The sequence below is a fragment of the Notolepis coatsorum genome (genome assembly GCF_963971535.1).
Source record: "Notolepis coatsorum genome assembly, chromosome: 4".
NCBI classification, from domain to species: domain Eukaryota; kingdom Metazoa; phylum Chordata; class Actinopteri; order Aulopiformes; family Paralepididae; genus Notolepis; species Notolepis coatsorum.
Window position 1 is genome coordinate 56,711,089 of NC_140168.1, and position 26,334 is coordinate 56,737,422.

The 26,334-nt window shown below is 42.7% G+C and overlaps 1 protein-coding gene across 2 annotated transcripts in view; it reads right to left on the bottom strand.

The window, feature by feature from the left end:
• eya3 (EYA transcriptional coactivator and phosphatase 3) overlaps positions 1-26,334 on the bottom strand; it is a 56,876-nt gene that overhangs the window by 21,355 nt on the left and 9,187 nt on the right. Inside the window, exons 1-9 of one of the 2 annotated variants that reach the window (XM_084313139.1) lie at positions 15,562-15,671; positions 13,607-13,697; positions 9,257-9,306; positions 6,101-6,195; positions 5,819-5,899; positions 5,648-5,717; positions 3,049-3,158; positions 2,234-2,319; positions 1,566-1,746 (exon numbers count right to left, since the gene is read on the bottom strand). In XM_084313139.1, coding sequence (XP_084169265.1) covers positions 1,566-1,746; positions 2,234-2,319; positions 3,049-3,158; positions 5,648-5,717; positions 5,819-5,899; positions 6,101-6,195; positions 9,257-9,306; positions 13,607-13,697; positions 15,562-15,614 — 817 coding nt within the window. In that variant the 5' untranslated portion in view covers positions 15,615-15,671. Of the gene's footprint in view, positions 1-1,565; positions 1,747-2,233; positions 2,320-3,048; positions 3,159-5,647; positions 5,718-5,818; positions 5,900-6,100; positions 6,196-9,256; positions 9,307-13,606; positions 13,698-15,561; positions 15,672-26,334 lie in introns of those variants that run through there. The other variant, XM_084313140.1, reaches the window with a different exon arrangement.

Consider the following 26,334-nt stretch of genomic DNA (forward strand, 5'->3'; position numbering starts at 1 on the left):
CTCAGTGGCCAATGGTGTCAACTGTGGTTGTACTGGGCAGCTCCCAGGTGTGAATGGAACTGTGTGAATGTGAAGCAGGGCGTTCCTGAAAAAGAGCATCTGTGCTCAGCGAACCTACCCTGGGTAAATAAAGGTAAAAATATATATATTTTTTTATTTTTTTTTAGATTAATGCATTAATTATATTATCGCGCGATACTAGTATAGCGTTAACGCAGCACGTTAACGCCGTTAACGGCCCAGCTCTAATTAAAAGACAATCTATTTTCAACGTTAAGCCAAGAGAGGCGGGCATGCATACGGCTCACATTAGACCTTAGTGAGCAGCCCAGTACCAACCGTGCTGCCCTGTTCTGGACCACCTGGAGCTTCCTGAGGTCACCACTGGCAGCAGATGACCACATCGCAGAGCAATAGTCAAGATGACATAAAACTAAACTTTGCACTATCTGACATAAAAGGGGACGGGCAACAAAAGAAGCACATTTCCTGGAAATACCAATTGCTCTTCCCATTTTTAAAACAATATAATTAATATGCTGAGACCAAGACAGAGTGCAATCCAGCATCACTCCAAGGAGTTTAGTACTTTCAACTTGTTGAACTGCTGAATTACACAAGTTTAAATGAAGAAGGTAGACTCAAACCCCAAAACCTATTGAGAAGTAATCCATTAGAGAGCGATGTACGTCCAGGACCTCCTCTCCCCTCAACCTGTAACCAGGTCACTTAGGTCTGGCAGCCAAAACCTCCTCGCCATCCCACCCACCAGGCTGTCAACCATGGGGCACCGTGCTTATTCCGCACTGGGAATCAGCTGCCATGATCTGTCAAGCCCTCAGACTCCCTTGCTGCCTTCAAAACCAGCCTTAAGACACATTTATTTGACTCTGCCTTCCACTAGGGCCTGTTTTTACTGCTCCTATGTTTTTAACCTTTTATTTTCCCTTTTGCTGTGAAGCACCTTGAGATCTCGTTTGAGTTTAAAGTGTGCTATATAAATGAAATGTATTATTATTATAATCCATAAGGGAGATCAAGCATCTTTCTATATGTAAATTAGGCCAACAATTTAACTGCTCTTAGATGTTACATATGGACCGTCGCAACAGATTTGAATATTCTGGAAATTCTTTGATACAGATATCCTGTTTTAGCATGGAATCAGAATCAACCTGATATCTGATATCAACCTGATATCAGTATTGGTGCATCTCTAATCTCTACTGCGATTACCTGGAGCACAATGCAAATAGAATACAGTGGTGATGAGTACAGATGAATGGAGATGAAAAATACATGTGGTCCTAGAGTAATTCTGGGTCACATGAATGAGGACAACATGACTGTATGACTGGTGTATTATGTCTGTCCGTTCTCCATCTGCTTGGTTGGCCTGCATGTATTTTTTTCTGTTTTCGTATTGTTCCTGTCTTTCTGTTTTTCTTTTTTCCCCGGGCTGTGCCCCGGGCCGATGTAACTAAAGGGGCGCAATATAAATAAATGTATCATATCATATCATATCATGACGAGTGAGAGAAGTACATTATGTTGGCTACAAATACCTGTGGCGCTGGGCAGCCCAGCTGAGGCGCTGCTCTCCGACTTGATAGCCGGATACCCGGCCACACCCACACTGGCACCGTGGCCGTCGCTATTGGGCAGCCCGGCAGGCACGTAGGTGGGGGGCGGGGCATAGTACTGAGAGAACTGATTCTGTCCCAGGGAGTTATAGCTGCTGAATTCCTAGATAATTATGGAGGATAAAAAAAAAAAGAAAACAGTCAGATGAGTGATTTGAGGTCACAGGGACAAAGAGTGCTTTATTCTATGTTCAGTTTCCCTCAGAAATATCCATTTGTCTCTTTAGAGTTCCTTCCACCTTAGCCCTGATGTTAAACATTATGATTTTTCCATGACCGTCAGAGCACTTAAGTGATCAGAACAATTATATTCTTTCCTGCTTTTTTTCTTTTTTTAAGCCCCCCCCCCCTTCCCAGCTCAGAGAAGTCTGGTTTTCTCAACAGTCGGGCCTTACTATGGAAAAGTGGCCTTACAATGTATAAATATGACAGGCAGCCACTATCTAATCCAATGAATGTATGTGAAAATAAGTCGTAAAAACCCATTTGCGTAAATTCCTGTACGGTCATCCATTAATAAAAGCCCTTGATTTTCCCAGTCTGGAATAATTCAGCTCTCGAAATTGCACAAGCGTTTCGCTAGGCCTCACCTGGTGTGCCACCGCGGCGGAGGCTGTGGTGGCGGCCGCAGCCGAGGGGAGATTAGTGTACACACTGGCTGTAGTGAAACTCGAGCCTGTTGGAACAGAAACCGCACACTTCAAAACACCTGCCAATCGGTCAACATTTCCAGAGGGAAACCTCCACCATCACTACCATCCTGCACTCTGCCGTTGCATCACGTCGGGTCAGTAAAACAGGGTTCCTACGCGGTTTCTATTCCACCCCCCCCCCCAAAGACCTTCCTTGATATTGTCAAAATGATTTCCCGTACCTCCCACACCTGTGTAGGAACCCTGCTAACGACAAGAGAAGAGAGTACCAATGCACCCCTGTAAAACTCTTTATTTCCCCGGTGGTTAAATGTTTAGAAAGGCTCAGAGCTCTCTGATGTGAGGCAGGGGGGAGAGGGCAGCTTGCCTTGGCTGGGATATGAGTAGTGCAGCTGGCCTGGCTGGGTTGAGGTATATGCAGTGCTGAAGCTGAGAAACCCAGGCTGGCCAACAGAGGGTGCCTCAGGCAGCCCTGTCTCCGTCTTAATGCCTGGCCACATAGCACCTGAAGATAAGAGAGAGAGAGAGAGAGAGCAGTAGAAGCAGAAGAAAAAGCAAAGAAAGAGGAGAAAGAGGAAGGTGGAAAAGGGGGGGGAAGTTAGAAAAGAGAAACCAGGTCTTTGTGTGTTTGTCAGCAGAGGTAAAGCATGTTGTAACCTAAAGCATGGTAACAAACAGCGGTGCGGTGCTGGGTTTAGTGAGCAGACATGTTAAGCCAAGCTGTTATTAAGAGAGGAAAAAGGGGGACTAACCGAAAGGTGGAAGGCCATAGGACTGGCCCGTCTGTGGGAAGGCAGAGTACACAGTGGACTGGGCCAGAGGAGGGAAGGCCACCTGGCCGGTGTAAGACGTCACTGCTGGACTGGGAGAGAGACAATGGAGCAGTCAGACCACTTACAGCAAAGCATCTAACAAACACACCAGGTGTAAGCTACAGGTTAAAAACAAAGTCGGCTACTTTCAATCAACTTTCAGAAAAATAGACTGGCCTGATTGGATAAGCAACATGGCCACTATTACCCAATATAAATGTGACAAAAGATTCACAAATACATTGCCATGCCTCCATGCCGGTTGGTCCAATTATTGTAAAACTTAAATAAAAGGTTAGGAAACATGTCTGCAAATGTGTTTGAAGCGACCAATAGGGTGCCACAAAACACACTACATAAATCAGTCCAATTACAACATTTGGTGAGGGGCATTATGGACCAAGCACCTTTGCAGGATTTTCTATATCGTATTCGATTATTTGAATCAATTAGCCTACATTTATTGGTGTGGGCTTTAATGATCACCACTAGGGCTGGACATTCTTCTTAGTTTTGATGGTATTTGATGGTGTAGTATTTCGTGTTCCAGTACTAATAACAATGCATTGCAATATGTATTTATCTTGTAATACAATTGTCATGGTGCAGTTTTTTTTTTTTTAAGATTTAGGATTCATTTTTTGGTGTTTTATCGCTTTATTGCTACTGGGCAGTCCAGTAGAGAGAGACAGAGGAGGAATGGGAGACAGAGTGGGGGGAAGACATTCGGCAAATAACGACGGGTTCGGGAGTCGAACCCGGGTCGGCCGTGTCGCGGCTGAGTGGTTCGCCTTTGTTTTTAATACTGCGGCAAATAATGCATTTCTTTTGCGTCATAATATATATACATATTTTTTGTTTACCCCTCCCCCCTCTCTCAAAATGTAGTCTATATATCATGGACAACGGTATATTAAAAAAACATACCTTTGCATGGATCCATGACGGTATAACTCATGATCATAACTCAACAAATGTTACTACAGGACATCATAGAACTTGATACCCAGGTTGAATAAAGGTTAGGAAACAAACAAACGTTCAAGTAAATGTAGAAATATGATGTCAGTGTTGGTTTTGAAGCACATTGAAGCAGCAGGCAAGGGGAGGAATGGGTGGTTTCCTGTAGCTTATCATGAATTATGTGTTTGTTTCACCTTTCAAGCCAAAGTCAAAACAAAAGTGCAGAGGTAGAAAGTAACTATTTACTTTCTAGTTACTGTAATTGAGTACATTTTCTAAGTAAGACAACTTGAGTACTTGTAATAGCCTGTGCTTTTTCTTCTACTTGAGTCCATTCTTTTTATTATTTGTGTTCCATTTTAGGATATAAGAGTAGTGAGCACAATGTGATCTATAATTCACACTGACTGACAGCCATTATGGAATTCAACTCTGATATGACCTTTCTTGATTAAAAAGGGTTACTTTTTTAGCTACACCTATATCACATTGAGAAACCTGGTATATTTGCTACTACAGTGACATTGGTTCACACAAAACAGTTTATAAGTCATAGCATAAGAGATAATCAACGAGTAGGTGCGAGTTAAACAGTTTTATTCAGCTGCAAGCTAGTCTAGTTTATCACCAAAGAATGGAAGCGGATACGGTCCACTAGAGTAGACTAGCTGTTGGGCCAAAAACACCTCTCCTGGAGTGTTAAGCTAGTTTAGTGGCGACAGTGGCTCCAGGTAGAGCAGTCGTCTGGCAATCCAGAGGTTCCCGGTTCGATTCCCTCTCCTCCCAGGCAGCGTGCCGATGTGTCCTTGAGCAAGACACTTATTGCTCCAGACCCCTAATTGCTCCAGATGAGCAGGTTGGCACCTTGCATGGTTGCCTCCGCCGTCGGTGTGTGAGTGAATGTGTGTGAGTGAATGGGTAAAATGTGAGTAACAAATTGTAAAGCGCTTTGGATAAAAGCGCTATATATAAAAAAGCAGCCATTTACCATTTAGTGGTCCGTATCCACTTCCATTCATTTGTGCTAAGCTAGGCTAGCTTGCAGCCAGATCGTTTTTTACTGAACACACAGAAAGGAAATTGGTATCCATATTATTGTCTCGACTCTGAAGAAGACGGTAAGCGCATTTCCCATAATGTTGCCGTGTGCCTTTAAGGTGTGACGGTTGCCTCTGTGAAATGCCTTAATGCACACCTAAAAGTTGATTATTCTGCTTTCTTTGGTGAAAGCTTTGCACATACCATTACTGGTGTGTTTTCCTTCCCGTTTGTTAGTTTACAAGTTAATATGTCAGCTGTGCTTTGTTGATATACCGAGTAAGCTTTGACAGCTGTGCTCTTTAATGTTGCTACGGTTACAGGTTGGGTAGCGGATGAATTTAGAACGGTGATTAAACTTGAGCCGGACTACGTGTGCAGTAAACAGATTTAACACGGCAATCAGAAAAGATAATTCGCCCAGCCCATGGTATAAGTTCTACTTGGTACCGATCCATCCTCATGCCTGTGTAACACTATGATAACGACAATACTCAAGGGACCTTCACATCTCGTTACATACATGCAGGATACTCACTTGCTTCCTTGGTATATCTGTGAGGTATATTCAGAGGCGACCGCTGTGTCTGGCTCTTTGCAGGTCACAACTACAATGAAAAGTGCAACACGAGATCAGTCTGACATTAAAAAACTAAATCCTAATTTGCAGAGCCGTTTCTAGATGTGGAGATTTGGCCAGCGGTCGTACCAGAATGGGTGTATGAGTTCATGGAGTCGCCACATGCTTGAGGCGCTTCCCCTTTCCCTGTCCCAGACACCACATGGTCCCCTGCAATCACCAGCAATTAGGAAGGTAACAATGTCATACATAATAGAAAACTAACAAATATTATAATAATAATAATAATAATACAAATTATATGAATATGAATAACATGTATTACGTTCAATACATTGAAACATGGAGGATGATGGCTCTTTTCCTTCCCATGCTCATTATGAATCCACAGTTTCTCCATCTTCCACTTACCTCCATCAAGCGGGGCACTAGTCAGGGCAGGGTAAGAGACGTCTTGCTCTGTTGAAGCTAGAAGGGCAGGCGGGCTCCCATCTTCACATAACCCCCTGGAGAGAACACCCATGAGTGCGTTTACACGCATGTAGTATGTTCCGACAATTATTCAGGATACTTCAGTATTCCATTTACGAGAGGCGCATTTAAACATTATGCTTCTTTTTTATTTTTATTTTTTTTGTTAGCGTTTTTCCAGCTTTTTTCTGGTCAGACATGACCGACAGAGGAGAGGGTGAACGGGAGAAGAGTGGGGAAGACATTGCGACAAATTATCCCCCGGGAGTGGGAGGCGAACCCGGGACGGCCGCGTAGGTGTGCGAGGCAGGTGTGCCACGAGGGCGCCCTAAACATTATGCTTTTAAAACATTATACTGACCGAACCGGTCGCACCAAACCATTTGAGGCTATAGCAACTGACACCGAGTGGTGTGTTGAAGAGCTGTTGGTCTCAGTTTGTTCTATACATGCTCCAGAACTTGATTGATTAATAGAACAAATATGAATTGTCACTTTCAAAGTATAATTATGTCATTTTGTTTGCTCAAACAGGAACAGCACCTGAATTAAGAGTTCAGATATGTTATTGCCATGGCCCAGGAAAGTTCAATCAATATTTATGACCATGAACTACTCTCGTAAAGCCAGGCTCAAACTTGTGATGTCATCAAGTGTAAAGTCTAGAGCTGCTCCATAGACAATGAATGGGAAACTGATTTTGTGGACCCGCAGGTTTTATACCCAAATACGCTTTATTCAATAGTAGTATTACCAGTTCTACTATAAAACAGAGAACAGAGCGGTCAGGTGGCGTAGCGGAGATTGCGCTCGTCACCAATACAAGAGGCTGCGTTGCCTCTGGCTTGGGCTGATCGCTATACTAACCTGTTTGGCTGGGTTAGGGGGAGGGAAGTCACGGGTGGGGATCTGGCATTGTGGACAGCGACGCCTACAGGTCAGGTCTGGGCGCTTGCTCAGCGGAGGCAGGACTTGATGAAGGCAGCGTGACCTCCCACGCGTTACACTTCACCAATGAGAGTCCTCGCTGCCAGATGAAAAAAGAGGCACTGGCTGTCGCCATGCGTGTCGGAGGAAACGTGCGGAGGACTTCAGGTTTCCCTTGTACCGACCAGTTGGAGAACATGCGCACAACAAACAGGTAGGGCAGGGGGGGAATTGGCACAACGACAAAAATTGGGACGGGGAGAAAACAGAGAAATCTGAGAAAGAGGATTAAAAATAAAAATAAAAAAAATAAAAAACAGAGAACAGAAAAGATACCCATTATGCTTAGAACGTTCTCAGTGTCACCTATAAACATCTTTCCCAATTCATTGTTTATGGAGCAGCTCCAGACGTTATACTTGATGACATCATACATTTAAGTTTTAGTTTGTTTTCACTAATATTTTTGGACTGTCCTAGACCACAGGAACGACATACATTACAGTATATGAATGACGAAAATGGGGCGTAGTTCCCCTTTAACTATCACTAACCACAGAGGGGATTCCCCGCTCTGCACTCAACACCTTGATCTAGCCGGCTGATTAGGGCATAGTATGCATGGGCTCGTCAAGACAACCTAGCTGTAAGTAACAGCTGAAACAGGACTCACCCATATGGTTCATGGCCCATTAGTTAAAAGAACACGCCAACATTTTGGGAAATTAGCTTATTGTCTTCTCCAGAGAGGGACAAGAAGATAGATACCAGTTTCCTCTCTGTGCGTTCAGTAGAAAGCTATCTGGCTGCACGTTAGCCTAGCTTAGCACAATGAATGGAAGCGGACATGACCGGTTAGCCTAGCCATTAGGCATTGTCCAACTAACACCTCTACCGAAAGGCTAACCGGCCATGTCCGCTTCGATTCATTGTGCTAAGCTAGGCTAACATGCAGCCAGATAGCTTCCTACTGAACGCAGAGAGGAAACTGGTATCTATCTTCTTGTCTCTCTCTGGAGAAGACGGTAAGCTAATTTCCCAAAATTTTGGCGTGTTCCTTTAAATTAGCCCAAACATTCAAATGTGATGGTCAGATATAAAGCTGACTAAATCTGGGCTGTGTCAATGACATTTTACATTCTTGTGTATACAGGGATATTTGTGATAGGGATATGACCTACCGTAATTTTCGCACTATAAGCCGCACCTGAATATAAGCCGCAGCAGCTAAATTGAATGATGTGTACATATATAAGCCGCACAGGACTATAAGCCGCAGGTGTTTTAATGTTTAATTACCATATGTAATTAGCATTGGGACACAATACTGTTGGACAAATAACAAGAATTAACTCATTTACAAGTTGTATTAAGTTTAGCAAATAAGGGAACATATAAATAACATTTCAATGCAGTCAAAAAAGCAATATTTCGATTTTTACATTTTCGGGTTTGGTCACGTCGAGTCACATATAAGCCGCACCGTTATATAAGCCGCAGGGTCAAAAAATTGGGAAAAAAGGCGCGGCTTATAGTCCGAAAATTACAGTATATAAAGCCTTATACGGACCACAAACTGAACAGGGACATTAGAGAGTATCTGGGAAAACTGTGTACATTTAAAATGCACGCATTTTATAATCAATTAATTTCACAGATTGATTACCATCTGCTACTAGTCTACCGTTATCTTAAAAGAACACGCCAACATTTTAGGAAATTAGCTTACCGTCTTCTCCAGAGAGGCAAGAAGATAGACACCAGTTTCCTCTCTGTGCGTTCAGTAGAAAGCTATCTGGCTGCACGTTAGCCTAGCTTAGCACAATGAATGGAAGTGGACAGTGCCGGTTAGCCTTCAGGAGAGGTGTTAGTTAGCCAACATGCAGCCAGATAGCTTTCTACTAAACGCACAGAGAGGAAACGGGTATCCATCTTCTTGTCTCTCTGGAGAAGACGGTAAGCTAATTTCCCAAAATGTTAGCGTGTTCCTTTAACACACGCCTGGTCCCCTATGGAGAATCATATCCAGGAATTCCACTACTCTGGGAAGAAAAAAAGTATACAGAAACCAGAACTAATTTATTCAGAGTGGTTTTCCAGTTGAGATCCTAAATCGTCATTTAAAAGCTTTTACGGATAAGGAATATAATAGAATAAATCAAGTCTGACCTTCGCCCTTTCTCCACTCCACAGTCTAGCTCAAGCCTGGCCTTCTTTGCCTGCAAGAAGGGAATAAAGGTATTTAGATAAAGCTTTTCAAAACAATTCTTGTGTTAACTCATTCCCTGCCAACAACGATTTTAGTTTGTCCGCCAATCGTTGAATGCCAACCACGTATATATATGTTATTTGATCGTTATTTCTTTTATTCGCTATTTCCATTAGTTATCCATCCAGGGAGCCTGTGTTACCATAGGGAATGAGTCTGAGATAGCAAAAGTCCAATACCGCCGCCTGGTGGTATGCGGCCGATGTTGCACTTCCTTTGAAACTCTGTATGGGGCTGTGCGTCGATAAAATTCTTCCGGGAGGACTTTTCTAGTAACCTGGACCAAGGGCTTCACCCGATCGCATTGAATAGTTTTCGGGACCCCCGATTCATTATGCTGTGGTGGGTTATGTCGTGGGCCAATGGACATATATGATCTACCAGATGGCAATCAAATAATTGGAATATTCTTTTTGGAATCCCACCGGCCACAGGTAAGAGCAATTTAACGTCAATTTCAGCTCGATCGTGCCTTGTTTTCATAACCATCGCCCTGATCAGCATATGTTGTTGTACTAACAAATGACATTATTGACAATCAATTAACACATTCAGCGCCGGAGCTATATGACAAATATAGGTATAGATGGTCACCGCTTTAATCAATGGGAGGACGGGGAGATTTGCGAGTGCATAAGATATATCTTAAATTATGGCTATGGGTCTAATACACCCGTCGCTTATCAATGAGTTGCTTGCAGTCAACATACGAAACGGATTGTTTTTTCATCTGTACATTTCCGTTTTATACCGTTTTGAATAAGAGTATAGTTTGTGATTTCTAGTAATTCCAGAGAAAGACGCGATAATAGCCCTTTAGTGGAATACACAAAACACGTTGTAATTTTTCGGCTGATTTATGAATCGTTTTCAAATAAACGCTAGATTATCGATAGTATATGTGTCCTCATGCACGATACAGAAGCGGGCTGAAAAATCGCTTATCCGTGCATTGGTCGGCACAACGGCACGCACACACACTGCTGCACGATTTTGGGAAATAATCTAACTGCGATTTTTCTGACCGATATTGCGATTGCGATAAAATTTGCGATTATAATAAAATAAAATGTAAGCAGCCCCACAGAGGTTTATTGTAAAATGCGGCTTGCATCTGGCCTATGCGGTGGGTCTTTTCGGGACACCGAGCCTGAAAATGTTTCTTTTGACCTAGGAATCGATGCCGGTACCCAACGGTACCTTTTTTTCTGTACTTTACTCTCCCTCTCTGAAGTCTAAACTTCACAACACACAATCTAAAACCCCTTACCTTCCTCTCCCAAACTTCCTGGTTAAATAAATAAAAATAATTTTGCGTTTATTTTTTTTTGCGATTTGCTAATTGCATCATTCCAAATCGCGATTTCGATTTAAAATCGATTAATCGCTCAGCCCTAACACACACACACACATTGTAATTGCTGTGAAAGAAACATCTGATTAACCCAAGATTGGTAACATAGAGTCCTTACCTCACATCTGATGTCCTGCAAAAAGATTAATCCAATTCCTGATCGCCATTCCAAATATTGATTGCGTTTATTGATCCAACGTTATATATCCAAAACACATAATCCACGCTGCTCAGTGTCCCCAGTCAATGTGGTATAATATACTGCATGCCGAGAAGGAAAACCTGGACCAGACTTTTTTTTTTATGCACAGTCACAGCCAATCCAATCCAATGATGTGCAATACCATCCGGGAGACGATAGGCGGCGGTATTTGCCCTTTTGCAAGCTCAGACCCATTCCCAAAGATAACATCAGGTTGGATGGATGAAAATCAATGGATATCGCTAATAAAAGAAATAACGATTAAAACCTGACTATACTCGTGATTGGCGCTCAAGCGTCGGCGAGTTAACCCGACTATCATCGGGTCTGGTGTCCAATGTGTTAATCAGAAACGACCCCCCCCCCCCTTTCATGCATTCATGATGGAACATAATATACCGATCATATGCATTTGAATTTTTTATTGTAGCGTGTATAGGGACGAAATGCCAATGGATTAATTATAATATACGTTGCGGGCTATTACTAGCCTCCCAGGAATGACCCTAAACCGCTCTAAAACCATACTTCTATTCACCACGGTATAAAACGAGAATGTATGGATGGATTTTTCTTTTTTTTCACATCTTGAACGATAGATACTCGATGTCAAATGGGCCATAGTATTGCATCCATAGCTATAATATAGAATATACGGTAGTTATAGCCCTGCAAACAAGGTGACCGACTCCATTGGTTTAATGCGTGGCAGCACATAGCCATATCCCGTTCCCAGCGTGGCAGAGAAAGAGTTAAGGAGCAAGCCAACTTTTTGAGAAATTAGCTTATTTGCCATCTACCCTGGAGTTAGACAAGCAGATACATACCCTTTTCTTCTCTGTGCATGCATTAGGTTTAGGGAACAGCCGCTCCGTTAGCCTAGCTTAGCGTCATTCACTGGAAGTAGGTGTGCCAGTGTAGCCTAGTTCCCAACAGTCACGAAATACACTCCAAATACAACTCCAAAACGTTCCTGTAAACATGTTGTGACCGGTGTAATTACCACATGGAGAAATACAAAAAATAATGACTTTTTTGGTTTTCTAAGCAGATATACTCTGAATTTTTTTTTTCATCACCTCAAAAGCCCAGTTTAAAAAAAAACAGAACTTTTGAGGTGATGAAATCACTGCTCCCAGACAGCAGTGATTAGGCAAAAAAACTGTTCAGAGTATATCTGCTTAGAAAACGAAAATGTCAAAAGAAATTATAATAATTCGTAAATACTACACTGGCACACCTACTTCCAGTGAATGACGATGTATGTCGGATTTCTCAAATACAGAAACATTTATTGTGAGTTTTTCCTTACCTTCGCGTGGGGTATGTCTGGGAGTGTTGCATTCATTTATTTATTTTACATTTTATTTTGGATTTCATGGTGTTTTTGTTTTGTTCCTGATTTATTGTGATGTTTCTTCTTGACTTGTTTAAAGAAGACGTGTCCGGCCCATGGGGACATTAACGTGTGTTGTCGGGTTACAAATACATTTGATTTGATTTGATCTCTCAATAGTTGTCCAACCACTCCAAACTAATAGTCCAAATCTAGGCTGAACTGTTCAGTAAAACTATTGCATTGGATCAGTACTCCAAATCTGCCAATACTTTAACAAGTTTAGGAATAAGTGTATTGGCTCATCAATATAATCACATCACTCATCAAAATGATTCATTCATATGGATCACAGTGAGATCTAGCGAGGCCAATGCACCACACATTAGTGTTCAGGTTAGGGAAGATTCGAAAAAATTATCAGTAGGCTGCAAGAATATAATGATAGAAGAATATGATCTGCTATTTAAACCATGACAATTAAATGTAGCTATACTGATACTTTACATCAACTTATCAAAACAGTATTGTGAAGTAGGGGGTTGGCGATATGACCAGATCGTAGATCCGTCATCGGTTAAAATTTCTTTACGATTATGCCTTCACAGGGAGATTGTGGAGATTGTCATATTCTTACATGAAGCCAGGTTTAATTTCCATCCTTGACTTGTTTGGCCACAGCCGCTTTGACACTTTATCAGCTAAGTTACACATCAAGGTGCCGCACAGAGCAAACCATAGTACTGTATCTACACAGTGGATATCCTAGCATAGCTAGTAGCTACTATGTCAACCACTGGAGCAGCCAACTTCAATAACTTGCCATCTCATCCTCCACAAAGCCCTGTGAATAGATGTCAACGATTCAACACTTAAGCTAAGCCAACAGTTGTTCCAGAAGAGTTGTTGTACAGTTATTTTCAAATGAGTGAAGCATTAGCTCCTGTGTACCCGTGCAGCCTGGTAAAAACAATGATTTTTATGAAATCCTGGCATAGATATGTTTCTAATTGGAATAACTGTCAAAATGTCATTAACTGTCTAAATACATTTTGAATTAGCCTACCCTGTAGTGAAAAGGTGTGTCTTCAACTGGTCATTATAATACGAATAACAAAAAATAAATAAGTAAAAAGATGTTGTTTAAAGTAGGCCAGTTAGCCTTAAGAAAAGATAAAGCTGTAAGGTAAAAGCAAAGTGAAAAAGACAATGACACATATCGCAAATCATGCACATTTGTAATATTGTGATATATCGTGGCCATATGGACCACCCCTGTTGTGAGGCAGAGTATTTCAGTGCCACACCGTATTGATCCCCCCCCTGCTCCTACCAGGCGTCCCAGAGTGTGGACTTACTGGCAGCTCCGGCAGCTCCTGCGAGTCGTCCATCTCTGCTGCAGAGCGACCGGACACGGAGGCACGTTTAGCTGGACAGGCTGTCTGGACCCTGCGTCACACCACATCCACAACAAACACACAAAACAACAGGGGCACAGAGTGAGCGGACAGAGGCGAGGGCCTTATGTAGTCTCTCTGCGGCCTAACCCTCCCCTCACTCCCTCCAACCCCCCCCGGCCCGAACTCCCATGTCCCCCCCACCAGTGCTGTGCTTACAGTTGGATTAAGGAAGTGTGCCTCCTTACATATGATAGAACCTACATTTGGAGAAATGCACTCTCCGTGGATCATATCAAATGCATCGGGTGTTCAGGTGCAAGCGGTTTTATCAATAGGCGGTCCCGGGGATAAGATCTAACCTTGTTTCAGCCACCGCTGGCCCCACTAGCCTTTCCACGCCGGCGGAGAGATGGAACATTTATATAACTAGCATAATGGGGACGGAGAAAGGAGGTCAAGTGGGAAATTCAAAAGCATCTGAATATATCAGGCACTTGTTAAACAGGTACCGTACATGGGCCACCTGAACTGGCCGGGCCAATTTAAAGCACATGTCAGCTTATGCAAAAACCCAAGAGAGGTTATTACATTTGGAGGAAAAATCTGGTAATATTTTTGATTAGGTATTTAGAGATATGGATATAATATATTACGATTCTTTTGACATATATTGCAATTTATTCACAATATCAGAGGGAATGGTATTTTTTGCGATGTGATCTTTATCAACATATATCAACATTTATCAGCATATCTAAAGCTATTTGGATAATCGCACTAGGTCATATTGCAATTTGGATCAAATTTGGATTGTTTAGCCCTACCATACTCTAATTACTTTTGAACTAGGGTTGGACAATAATTATATCAGCAAAAAGGCAGTGTCATGGATGTTATGGATTCACTTGACTGATCAGAATCTTAAAAATTTTTATGTGAACATTCATGCCCAGTAAAGGAAGATCTCTTTTTCCCCCTCCATTTTCCTCCGATTTTCTCCCATCCCAATGTTAGTCGTTATGCCAATTCCCAATCCCCTTCCTGGTCACTGCGCACTTACCCCCCACAGTCGGTCTGGGAGAGTAGAGGCTATCCGACACACGTCCAGCCAATCAACCGCTTCTTTTCACCTGGCAGCGCGGATTCTCATTGAGAGGGCGTAGCGTGTGGAAGGATCACACTATCCCACTCAAGTCCTATCCTCGCTTAGCAGGCGCCCCGACCGAACTGTAGGAGTCGCTGTTTACAACGACCCGGACCCACCCCGCCAGCTTCTCCCACCCTCTAATACTGCCAATTGTATTAGTGTGAACGGCCAGGGATGGGTACCTTTCACATTTGAACCGATACCGGTACCTGTGAATCGATACCGGTACCCAACGGTACCTTTTTTCGGTACTTTAGTCTCAAGAAATGTAATTTACCTACCTCAGTCGTAAAAAAAAAATCCAAACTTCAAATTCGACAGTTTTCGGCTTGTCATTGCTCCGACTGCTTTGTTGTTGAATCAAGTCAAATCCTAGGTAAGCATATATTGTGCGTGTGAAGTTGACATGAAAAGAAAAAAGTACAAAAAAGTACAAAAAAAAAAAAAAAAAAATTAATACAAAATATTTTTTTTTCGGTTTCTCACTTGATTCGATACTCTGTAGTACCGACGTGTTTCGGTTCGGTACCTCAAAAGTACAGAATTCGGTACCCATCCCCAGGGCCGTAGCCAGGGTTTAGAAATTAGGGAGGTCCATTTATTTTTTTGGCCCAGACCGGCCCACTATAATCGGTCGGACACCACCCACCAGTACACCATCCTTACGGCCCCTTAAATATGCGTACCTACTGTACTATTCCCCCCCCCCCAACCCATTACAAAGCTGGGTAGTAAGTGCCATGGACAAGTGGACCAGTGTACTCACTCGCTCTTGGCTGAATCTTGTTTTGGGTGGTGATGTAAAAACACCTGCATCATAGCAGGCTCAGGATGGGCAACGTAGACTATAGCCTGTTCATCCCTGTCTCTCTCCTCCACAACCTGGCTTGACTAGACATAAGGAGAGAGATGATTACAATTAACTGGTACATTCAGGTCCAGAATTGTTGGAATCCCCTGACAAAGATGTGCAAAAAGCTGTACAATTTAAACAATACCATACTGGTAATGAGAAAATAGTTGTTTATTCAATGAATGCATGGAGCAGTTCCATCTTATTTCATTTGATACTAACTACTCAGTTCATACAGATTTCAAGTATTCAAATATCAATGATGAATATTGCATAAGGTTTACACAGTTAATAGATCACCTTCTTGTTTTATATTCATCTTATATGGCAATTAAATCAATGGTGTGTTTGTTTGGGGAGTTTGACCTATGTGCCTACCACGTGAAGGTGCATGATCAATGGACAGCACAAAAACAATTTGTGTAGGTGGAGACTAGAGCTACCACAGATAGTAATAAGTTATTAAGAGTAAGTAATCCATACCATATATATCCTAATAGTTACCTTATTACCATACTTGGCTGAAAACAAACTTTGCTGCCTGTTGTGAATGTGTTTTTCCCTGTAGGCTAATACATAAGTAGGCATACATTTTTGCAGTTGAGGAAAAATGTGCAGTTGAGTAGGCTATAATGTGCTGTGTTTTTATGTCTTCCATCGAGGACCACCTTGGAAATAAGTGTTAATGCTTGTTAATGAATGCTTTTAGGTGATATCCTCAGGAATACAAATTGGTCAAGATCATTTGTTTTTATGATGTGTTTTTAATTTCCAAATAAATCTAATCAAATAAAAAAGCAGTTTTTGCAGTTGAGCTACTGGTGTTGTATATTATACAGCCTTTTCATGCATCTTTATCAAGGGAACCCTTATCCTAATGATTTAAAAAATAATATTATGATGATACGATATGGACCTAGTAGTTGGGTCATCTGTGGCACTTCGTTTCTCAATGGATTTTTTAAAAAGGCGGGGTAAATTTGTGAGAGACCAAAATCCAAAATGGCTGCCGTGGAAATTAACTTTTTAATGGTTTGACCTACAATGATGCCCAATACATGGTACCAGCCCCCTCTCAGTCATGTACCAGCCCCTCTCAGTCATGTACCAGCCAGCCCCTCTCAGTCATGTACCAGCCCTCTCTCAGTCATGTATACCAGCCCCCTCTGTCATCTACCAGCCCCCTCTCAGTCATGTACAGGGACCGAAACTAAAGCCCGCCGCCCGCCAGGGGCGGTCTGTTTTTACCTTTGGCGCATGACACTTCGAGGGCTGCCCGCCGTGTGGCGTGTAGACGTGTAGTTCATAAGCAGGCCCCTAAAAATATTTGTATGCGAACGGTAAAAATCAATTACGCGCACGCTGTGCGAATACAGATTATAGCCTCTCTCGTCTTTTTTTTCCTCCGCTGCGAGATCGTTAAAAAACTACAAGTCCCACATTGCACTCAAGCCAACGGTCCAATCACAGTAGAGTGAAGTGACTGGTTTCATGGGAAATAAAGCAAATGACCAATCGGAAGCTCTCATTTTTCTTGTTTACTTCCTGAAACTCCGCGATCAGGGCTCTCGTTTTCCGAGACACCAACTTATTATAGTCTCTCTTACCAATAGCAATAGATTTTAGAACACCTAGATTTATCGATAGCAATAGTAATATAACGTTAATGCAACAAAACGAATGCCTTGCTTTGTTAATCATAACGTTGATGCAGTAGCGTATGTCGGTGTGTTGGCTGTAACGGACATGACAATAACATAACGTGTACACATTAAAATTGCGATAATCTATTCTAACATTTTCAAATCGATGCAGTTGAATTTCCCCCTTAGGATCGATGCATTGTTACACCCCTACACCAAAGTCACTGGCCCACTGTGTATCTGTGTGTATAATAACTTGGCTAGCGTTATCAACAGCAGAGGTGGGCAATGGGTCCAGCTGCAGCACCGGAGTGCAAGCGATGTGATGTAATTGGCAGACTCGACTGTCAATCAATGGTCTACCTGACACGCAAACTCAAACAATGTTTCTGTACTGGAGGTGTGATTGATTGATTGATTGAAAACTTTATTAACAGATTGCAGAATGGGTACAATACAGTACAGCTCAATACACACAATTGTTAAGGGGATGCAGACCAGAGAAAGACTTTCGTCTTGTTTACATCAGGGTCCCCCATTTCAATTAATCAGGAAAGTGTACAGTAGGAAAGTGTACAGTATTTCAATAGGCAACCCTGAAAGGATTATTTTTCTAGAAGAGCAACACAGCCAAAACAGACAGTGGAGCTGTTTGCAGATAGCAAGCATTTTGACTTATTGCGTGGTGGCGATGTCTCGCAGATAATACAACTACAAGTATGATTATATAATATATATTTTATTTAAAAAAAAATTTTACATATAAAATATATATTGGCGGGTAAGAAATATGCTTGGCGGGTAGACTCTTCCCATCTACCCGCCACTGGCCGGTGAGTCAAAAAGTTAATTTCGCTCCCTGGTCATGTACCACAGCCCCATCTGAGTCATGTACCAGCCCCCTCTCAGTCATGTACCAGCCTCCTCTCAGTCATGTACCACAGCCCCATCTCAGTCATGTACCATAGCCCCCTCTCAGTCATGTACCACAGCCCCCTCTCAGTCATGTATACCAGCCCCCCTCTCAGTCATGTATACCAGCCCCCTCTCAGTCATGTACCAGCCCTCTCTCAGTCATGTACCAGCCCCCTCTCAGTCATGTACCAGCCCCCTCTCAGTCATGTACCAGCCTCCTCTCAGTCATGTACCACAGCCCCATCTCAGTCATGTACCATAGCCCCATCTCAGTCATGTACCACAGCCCCCTCTCAGTCATGTATACCAGCCCCCCTCAGTCATGTATACCAGCCCCCTCTCAGTCATGTACCAGCCTTCTCTCAGTCATGTACCAGCCCCCTCTCAGTCATGTACCAGCCAGCCCCCTCTCAGTCATATACCACAGGCCCCTCTCAGTCATGTACCACAGCCCCCTCTCAGTCATGTACCAGCCCCCTCTCAGTCATGTACCACAGCCCCCTCTCAGTCATGTACCAGCCCCATCTCAGTCATGTACCAGCCCCCCTCTCAGTCATATACCTGCACGACTGGCGGGGGGGGGGTGCTTAGTAAGAGATGTGATTGGGCCAGCCCAGTGTCAGTCAGTACCAATGGGCCGATGTCTCAGCCTAGTAGTGGGCCGGTCGTTGACCAAAAAAAAAAAAAATAGTTACAAAAAAAAAAATAATAGTTACAAATAGTTACCGAGGTCCGGACCTCGGTGACCTCATAGCTGGCTACGGCCATGCCCATCCCTAACAGCCAGCCAAGCTGGTGACAACCCCGGAGCTGTGAGCTGGATTCGAACAGGCGAATCTAGCCGCTCCGGGGTTTGGTGACGAACGCAATCTCCGCTACGCCATCTGACCGCCCCTGGAAGATCTCTCTATTGACTTTGGTGATGCCATGACCTTTTCTATAACGCCACCATCAGGTCAAACTTTAAAGTTTCAAACTTTATCTAATATCCGTTTGATGATACCCAGAGCATGTTGGGTCCTGTTTGCATTTGAACCTGGGAATCGTTACCGGTACGGTGGTACCCTTTATTCCACTGGTACTTACTCTCTCTGTAGTAACAACATTTTTATTTCAGTTGTAAAAAATAAGTCCAAACTTCTCAATTTCAACATTGTTATTTATTTAGAACATTTGTTATTTATTATTATACAATGGCATGCAAATTTCTTGATTCGGATTGGCTGAAACACTTCTTTCAGACGTTGTTATTTCTCATAACACACTCCACATGATCCCAGAACCCGCCCACAACCGAATTACTTTGTTTCCGAATCACTCCGCCGTTCGTGTTTTTATGAATGAAACCAAGATGGCGGATAAAGTCACCTGGAATGTGTTAGTTGCTTACACAATGTTGGACTATGTAATTGGTTGGTCAAAATGTTTTCAATCAATCAATCAATCAATCAAATAACAACCGCTAACTTCACTGTTAGATGGCATGCTTTGTAGCAACCTATGTATAGATGTAGCACTGTCTATCTGTATGTCATATATGTTATGAATAACTTATGATGCATTGAAAATGGGGGACCCTGATGTAAACAAGACGAAAGTCTCTCTGGTCTGCATCCCCTTAACACATCCACCGCCAATCCCGTTGTACAGCGTGTTTGCCGGCCATGCGAATTCTGCCAAACCACGCTGTACAGCGATATTGAGATCATATTTAATTTTTTCGCTATGGCATTCATAATTCCGCCACCCAGCCTCTGGTGATACAGTGAGACCCTGCACAATAGTGCAACGCCTCAATACCGCCGCCTGGTGGATGATCGGGAGAGTTACAACCGGAAGTGTCCATCGGTGCATCTGGGAAATCCGTCCGGCAGTCACATATGACATATCGTTGCGGGACTACCGACAAACACTGGCGTGCATATGGATCGCTGCCATAACTCAATAATCTATATGATTTGGGCGTTTATTGCGCCATACAAACCGGAAATGGATCTAGTAGATCGACGTCAAATAAGTGGGATCTTTTTCCTCCAGTCTCATCGGCGAACGGTAAGAGGACAGTAACGTTACTTTCAGCTTGATTGTTTATTCTTTTCACTGCAAATCGATCTGATCAATATATCACCCATACTACATAGAGCATTTACTGACGATCACGGAATTATAAACGACCCCCCCCCCTTTCATCCGCGCATGATGAATCATAACGTATAGGATCATATTCAGTTGAATTTTTTAATATAGCGTGTATAGGCAATAAACGGCAGTTGATAATCTATATATGCGTTTATGCAGGGAGCGAAATTAACTTTTTGACTCACCGGCCAGTGGCGGGTAGATGGGAAGAGTCTACCCGCCACGCATATTTCTTACCTGCCAATATATATTTTATATATACAATTTTTTTTTAAATAAAATATATATTATATAATCATACTTGTAGTTGTATTATCTGCGAGACATCGCCACCACGCAATAAGTCAAAATGCTTGCTATCTGCAAACAGCTCCACTGTCTGTTTTGGCTGTGTTGCTCTTCTAGAAAAATAATCCTTTCAGGGTTGCCTATTGAAATACTGTACACTTTCCTACTGTACACTTTCCTGATTAATTGAAATGGGGGACCCTGATGTAAACAAGACGAAAGTCTTTCTCTGGTCTGCATCCCCTTAACAATTGTGTGTATTGAGCTGTACTGTATTGTACCCATTCTGCAATCTGTTAATAAAGTTTTCAATCAATCAATCAATCACACCTCCAGTACAGAAACATTGTTTGAGTTTGCGTGTCAGGTAGACCATTGATTGACAGTCGAGTCTGCCAATTACATCACATCGCTTGCACTCCGGTGCTGCAGCTGGACCCATTGCCCACCTCTGCTGTTGATAACGCTAGCCAAGTTATTATACACAGATACACAGTGGGCCAGTTACTTTGGTGTAGGGGTGTAACAATGCATCGATCCTAAGGGGGAAATTCAACTGCATCGATTTGAAAATGTTAGAATAGATTATCGCAATTTTAATGTGTACACGTTATGTTATTGTCATGTCCGTTACAGCCAACACACAGACATACGCTACTGCATCAACGTTATGATTAACAAAGCAAGGCATTCGTTGTTGCATTAACGTTATATTACTATTGCTATCGATAAATCTAGGTGTTCTAAAATCTATTGCTATTGGTAAGAGAGACTATAATAAGTTGGTGTCTCGGAAAACGAGAGCCCTGATCGCGGAGTTTCCGGAAGTAAACAAGAAAAATTAGAGCTTCCGATTGGTCATTTGCTTTATTTCCCATGAAACCAGTCACTTCACTCTACTGTGATTGGACCGTTGGCTTGAGTGCAATGTGGGACTTGTAGTTTTTTAACGATCTCGCAGCGGAGGAAAAAAAAGACGAGAGGCTATAATCTGTATTCGCACAGCGTGCGCGTAATTGATTTTTACCGTTCGCATACAAATATTTTTAGGGGCCTGCTTATGAACTACACATCTACACGCCACACGGCGGGCAGCCCTCTAAGTGTCATGCGCCAAAGGTAAAAACAGACCGCCCCTGGCGGGCGGCAGGCTTTAGTTTCGGTCCCTGCGTTTATGCCTATAACTCACGTTCTATGAATTACTGCAGAAAACGATAAAAACACTTATATTCTAGAAGGTATTTTTGGAAGAATCTATGAATGAAAAAGTATAACGTTCCTACATCCTGAACGATAGATAATCTATGTTGAATGGGCCATAGTAATGTCAATTTAGCAATACAATTTAAAAAGTTATAGCAACCTGCCTCTGCAAAAGGACACTGTCGCACGAAGCGATTTCACTGGATGTCCCGGACACAATGGAAGTATGGATATATTCGTAACGAATAATAAAAAAAATATACCGTTAAGTGGAATATGTTAGTTGTTTACACAATGTTGGATTATGTAATTGGTTTTGTTAGATGGCATGCTTTGAAGCACCGCACCTCCTAGCTGCTTCTAGACACGGAGGCAACTTCTTTTTTCTTTTACCTACTTTTTCTGCTGATGGTTGAGAATAAATCTCCATTATGCTTCAATTACTGTGTGCGCCTCGGGCCTAACAACCACCCATAGGCGTGATCTAATTTCTATAACACACTCCGTCACGTGATGTAATGCTTAATTTTAACACACCACAACACCCTACCTCCCTCTTCCAACAATTTTTTCTATTGCATGATCATGTATACATTTGTTACTTTTTTTGTATGTAAATACTATCAAATAGGGGTGTAACGGTACGCGGATACGTACTGTACCGCCTCAATGTGGTCCTCCGGTACAGTACGCGCTGTGCACCGAATGATTGCAACGGTATGGAACCTTTTTTTGCGGAACTTAAATCCCCCCGGCCCTAATATAATGTGCAAAACTAACCGGATGTTGTTTGTTCCTCCCACGCAGCGCGCAGCTACACTGAACGATAGCTGTAATTCAGCATAGCATATTAGCCCGTATGTCGAGTGCAATACCAACTGACCAGCCAGAGCCATGTCATTGTTCAACTTTATCGCAAACTTTATCACGCATTTGAAACGGCATCACCCGAATGTGAATATCACTGGTACACGGAAGAAACAGATCCTAGTGCAAACCCAGCTCCCCGCTCCAAAGCAGCATCTCGCTATTAATTCAGACCTGGCCAAAGCAATAACAAACGCCATAGGTGTTTTTATAGCAGCAGATCTGCGACCATACTCCGTTGTCGAGAACACTGGGTTTAAGCACATGTTAAAAGTAATATAGCCCCGCTACCTAGTTCCCTCTCGTCCGTATTTCAGCCAGCAAGTCATACCAGCTCTATAAACTAGCCCCTTTCGTGACTGTAGCAAGCCCTGCCCCTGTATTCAAGCAGGGCTTGCTCATGAAAGGGGCTCTGTATTTAAAACACACGCTACAGTTGTCCAAGGCATCTGCTATATAAAAATCTTCAGATTTACTTTAAGTGGTATTAGTAGGTTACAGCAGTAAGCATTAGTTTGCTCAGTAAATTATGGCCAATTTGTTTTATATTGTTTAATACAGTTAAATAAATAAATAGATAAATGAAGCAAAACATTTTATTCCCCCCCCCCCCGAAAATAATACCGAACCGTGACTTCAAAACCGAGGTACGTACCGAACCGTGGATTTTGTGTACCGTTACACACACACACGCACGCACAGGTCGAGCGTCTTTTTACAGGCCGCATGTCAAATGACCACGCCGGACTGTATACGCTCGAGAACTGACCAATCACTGCTGATGGCGAAAATGATTGGTCAGCGTTGTAGCCAACGAGTGTCCGCTTCCAACGATACCCCACGTGGGGGGGGGGGGTGAATATAGGAAGTAGGTGAAAGTTGACGAGCAAAATTTGTTGTGACTCAAGACTTCAGAACGCACAGTGGTGGATGGCCACGGAGCATTTTGGAACCTCTCTCAAACACAAATTTCTGAACGGATTTTTATTAAATTCGGACCTGTACTACATAAGACTTCAGGCCATGGAACCGCAGTGTTTCCCGGCTCATACATCTATGCTGGAATAATGGAATCTGGCAACCACTAAAGAAAAATGTGAGTACACAAGTTCAAGTTCAACTCAAGTTCAAACCTCTGTTACTCTATTTCATTAGCACTAAAAGTGATTATTCTTTTTTGCATTAGTAACCTCAGAATGTTATCTTTCAAAAGAGACCCGGCTCATGCACATGCTATAAGTATAAAGTATAGAGCTAAGCTTTGCAAAAAAGTATGCAGTCCTCAAGTTCAAGTAAAAAGAAAAAAGGCCACTTTTCTGCCTGCCTGTTAAGAGGTTAGGTTGCATCAGGTTGGGGAACCAGGGTACTGAGCCCCAGTCCGACGCCATCAGAATGAGATTCCGGTGCTCGAGTCTCACCCTCTCCAACAACTGATCCATCAGGTGAATGGGGGAAAATGCAAAGAGAAGCCTGTCTGGCCAGGAGAACAAGGATAATGTATCCATTCCCAGTGGAGGGTTGTCCTTCGGCCTGTTGGAGAACTATAGGGGACAGTGAATGTTCTCTTTGATTGCAAAGAGGTCCACTATGGCTTCCTCAAACTAGTTCCAGATCTGTTCGACAATGTCTGGATGTAACCGCCACTCGTCTCGAGGGTTCCACTCCAAGACATGAGGTCCACTCCCACATTGTCCACCCACAATCTGGAGAGCTCCGAGACTGCACAGGTGGACTGAGGCCCAAAGCCAAAGATCCACTGCCATTCTGTGAAGAAGGGGGGGATGAACTCCACACTGTCCGTTTATGTAGGCTGCAGAGGTTAGACTGTCCTGTCCAGGACATGACCTCTTACTAAGCTGTGAAAATGTTTGAGCACTAGCATCACTGCTCTGAGCTCCCAACACATTGATGTGAGGGGTAGAGAGGGCTGTCCACATGCCCTCTATTGCCTGTGATTGACAGGTCCCTCCCAAGCCTGCCAGGGGGGCGTCTGAGATGGTATGCTGCCCATAGGAACACCCCTTGAGGATCCTGGGAGTTCCTCCAGTGGGCGCCATCCTGCCCAGCAGGCACATTACTGACAGAGCAGTGACAAGCGGCTAGGGTTGGGTACCGTTCACAATTAAACCGATACCTGGGAATCGCTACCGGTACCAGGCGGTACCTTTTTTTCGGTATTATAACAAAAAAATCGTTCTGTTGTAAAACTAAACTAAAGTCTAAACTTCTCAATTTAAACATTGTTATCACACCACACAAACTAAAACCCCTCCCTACCGCCCTCTCCCAAACCATTCCTACAACGATTTTTGTATGTTGCATGATCATGTATACAAACATTTATTATGTATTCTTTTTTTTTAAGTCTAAATATCAACATTATGAATATCTGGCAATCCTCAGTAAATACTATCAAACTCCTCTAGACCTCATCTGGTCTTTCCAAAGACAAGAGATGGGACGTGTGCAGTGCGCGCACACACACACACACACACAAAGGGAGAATGGCTCATAGCAGACTTAATGATTTTAGAATATTTCAGATAATGAAATTAAATGTTTATATCATGAACTATCCAGTTAGGATTTATAGTGTAACGTTTGGCTACTTTAAATCATTGAACGTAGAGAGAGAGAGCGAGAGAGGGAGTGAGGCTCAGCCACCACCGCTGTGATGTATTAGATTTGAGTTTGAGCCTATTGGATGCTGTAGTTGACTTGAGTGATGTCACAAACACCACACAGAGTTGTATGGAGCGCGATGCATGACGCGATATATATAAATGAACAGCCAATAAATGTGAAGTTATCTTTGAACCTCGGTTGTCAAGCCTCGTCAATATAACACCCAACCCCCCTTTCCTAACTAATGGAACTGGTGTTGTGGAGGCACTCTAGTTAGCTTAGCTTCGTTAGCGGCTAATGATGACATGGCAAGGATGCAAACTAAGCATGTTAGACACATTGGACATTGCTCGTGCTGGTCTGTGTCTAATTATGAAATGACAAGTGGGTGTAATTTAAGGTCCATGCTGGTCTGTGTCTATTAGGAAATGACAATTGCTTGTCATTGAAGTGCGGACTGGTCTGTGTCTATAATGAAATGACAATTGCGCTTCATTGGAATTCTGATTATTTTTCGAACTGGACGGGTCTTAGGTATCAAAATGTGGCACCGATTGATCCAACGTGAATCGATACTCGGTAGTACAGACATAATTCGGTCGATAGCCTTTAACACATTGGGTGCCACGCCCCTTTGCCCAGATAACCCCTTGAGTGCCAGCGCTTTAGTCAATGGGAGGTCTGGGATATTTGCGAACGCTTAAACTATATCTTAAATTATGGCTATGGGTCTAAAACACCCCTCGCTTATCAATGACTTGCTTGCAGTCAACATGTATGAAACGGAGTGTTTTTTCATTGGTACATTTCCGTTTTATACCGTTTTGAATACGAGTATAGTTTCGGAGAGTTCTAGTAATTTCAGAGAAATTCCGCAATAATAGCCCTTTAGTGGAATACACAAAACACGTTGTCATTTTTCGGCTGATTTATTAATCGTTTTCAAATAAACGCTAGATTATCGATAGTATATGTGTACTTATGCACGCTAGAGAAGCGGGCTGAA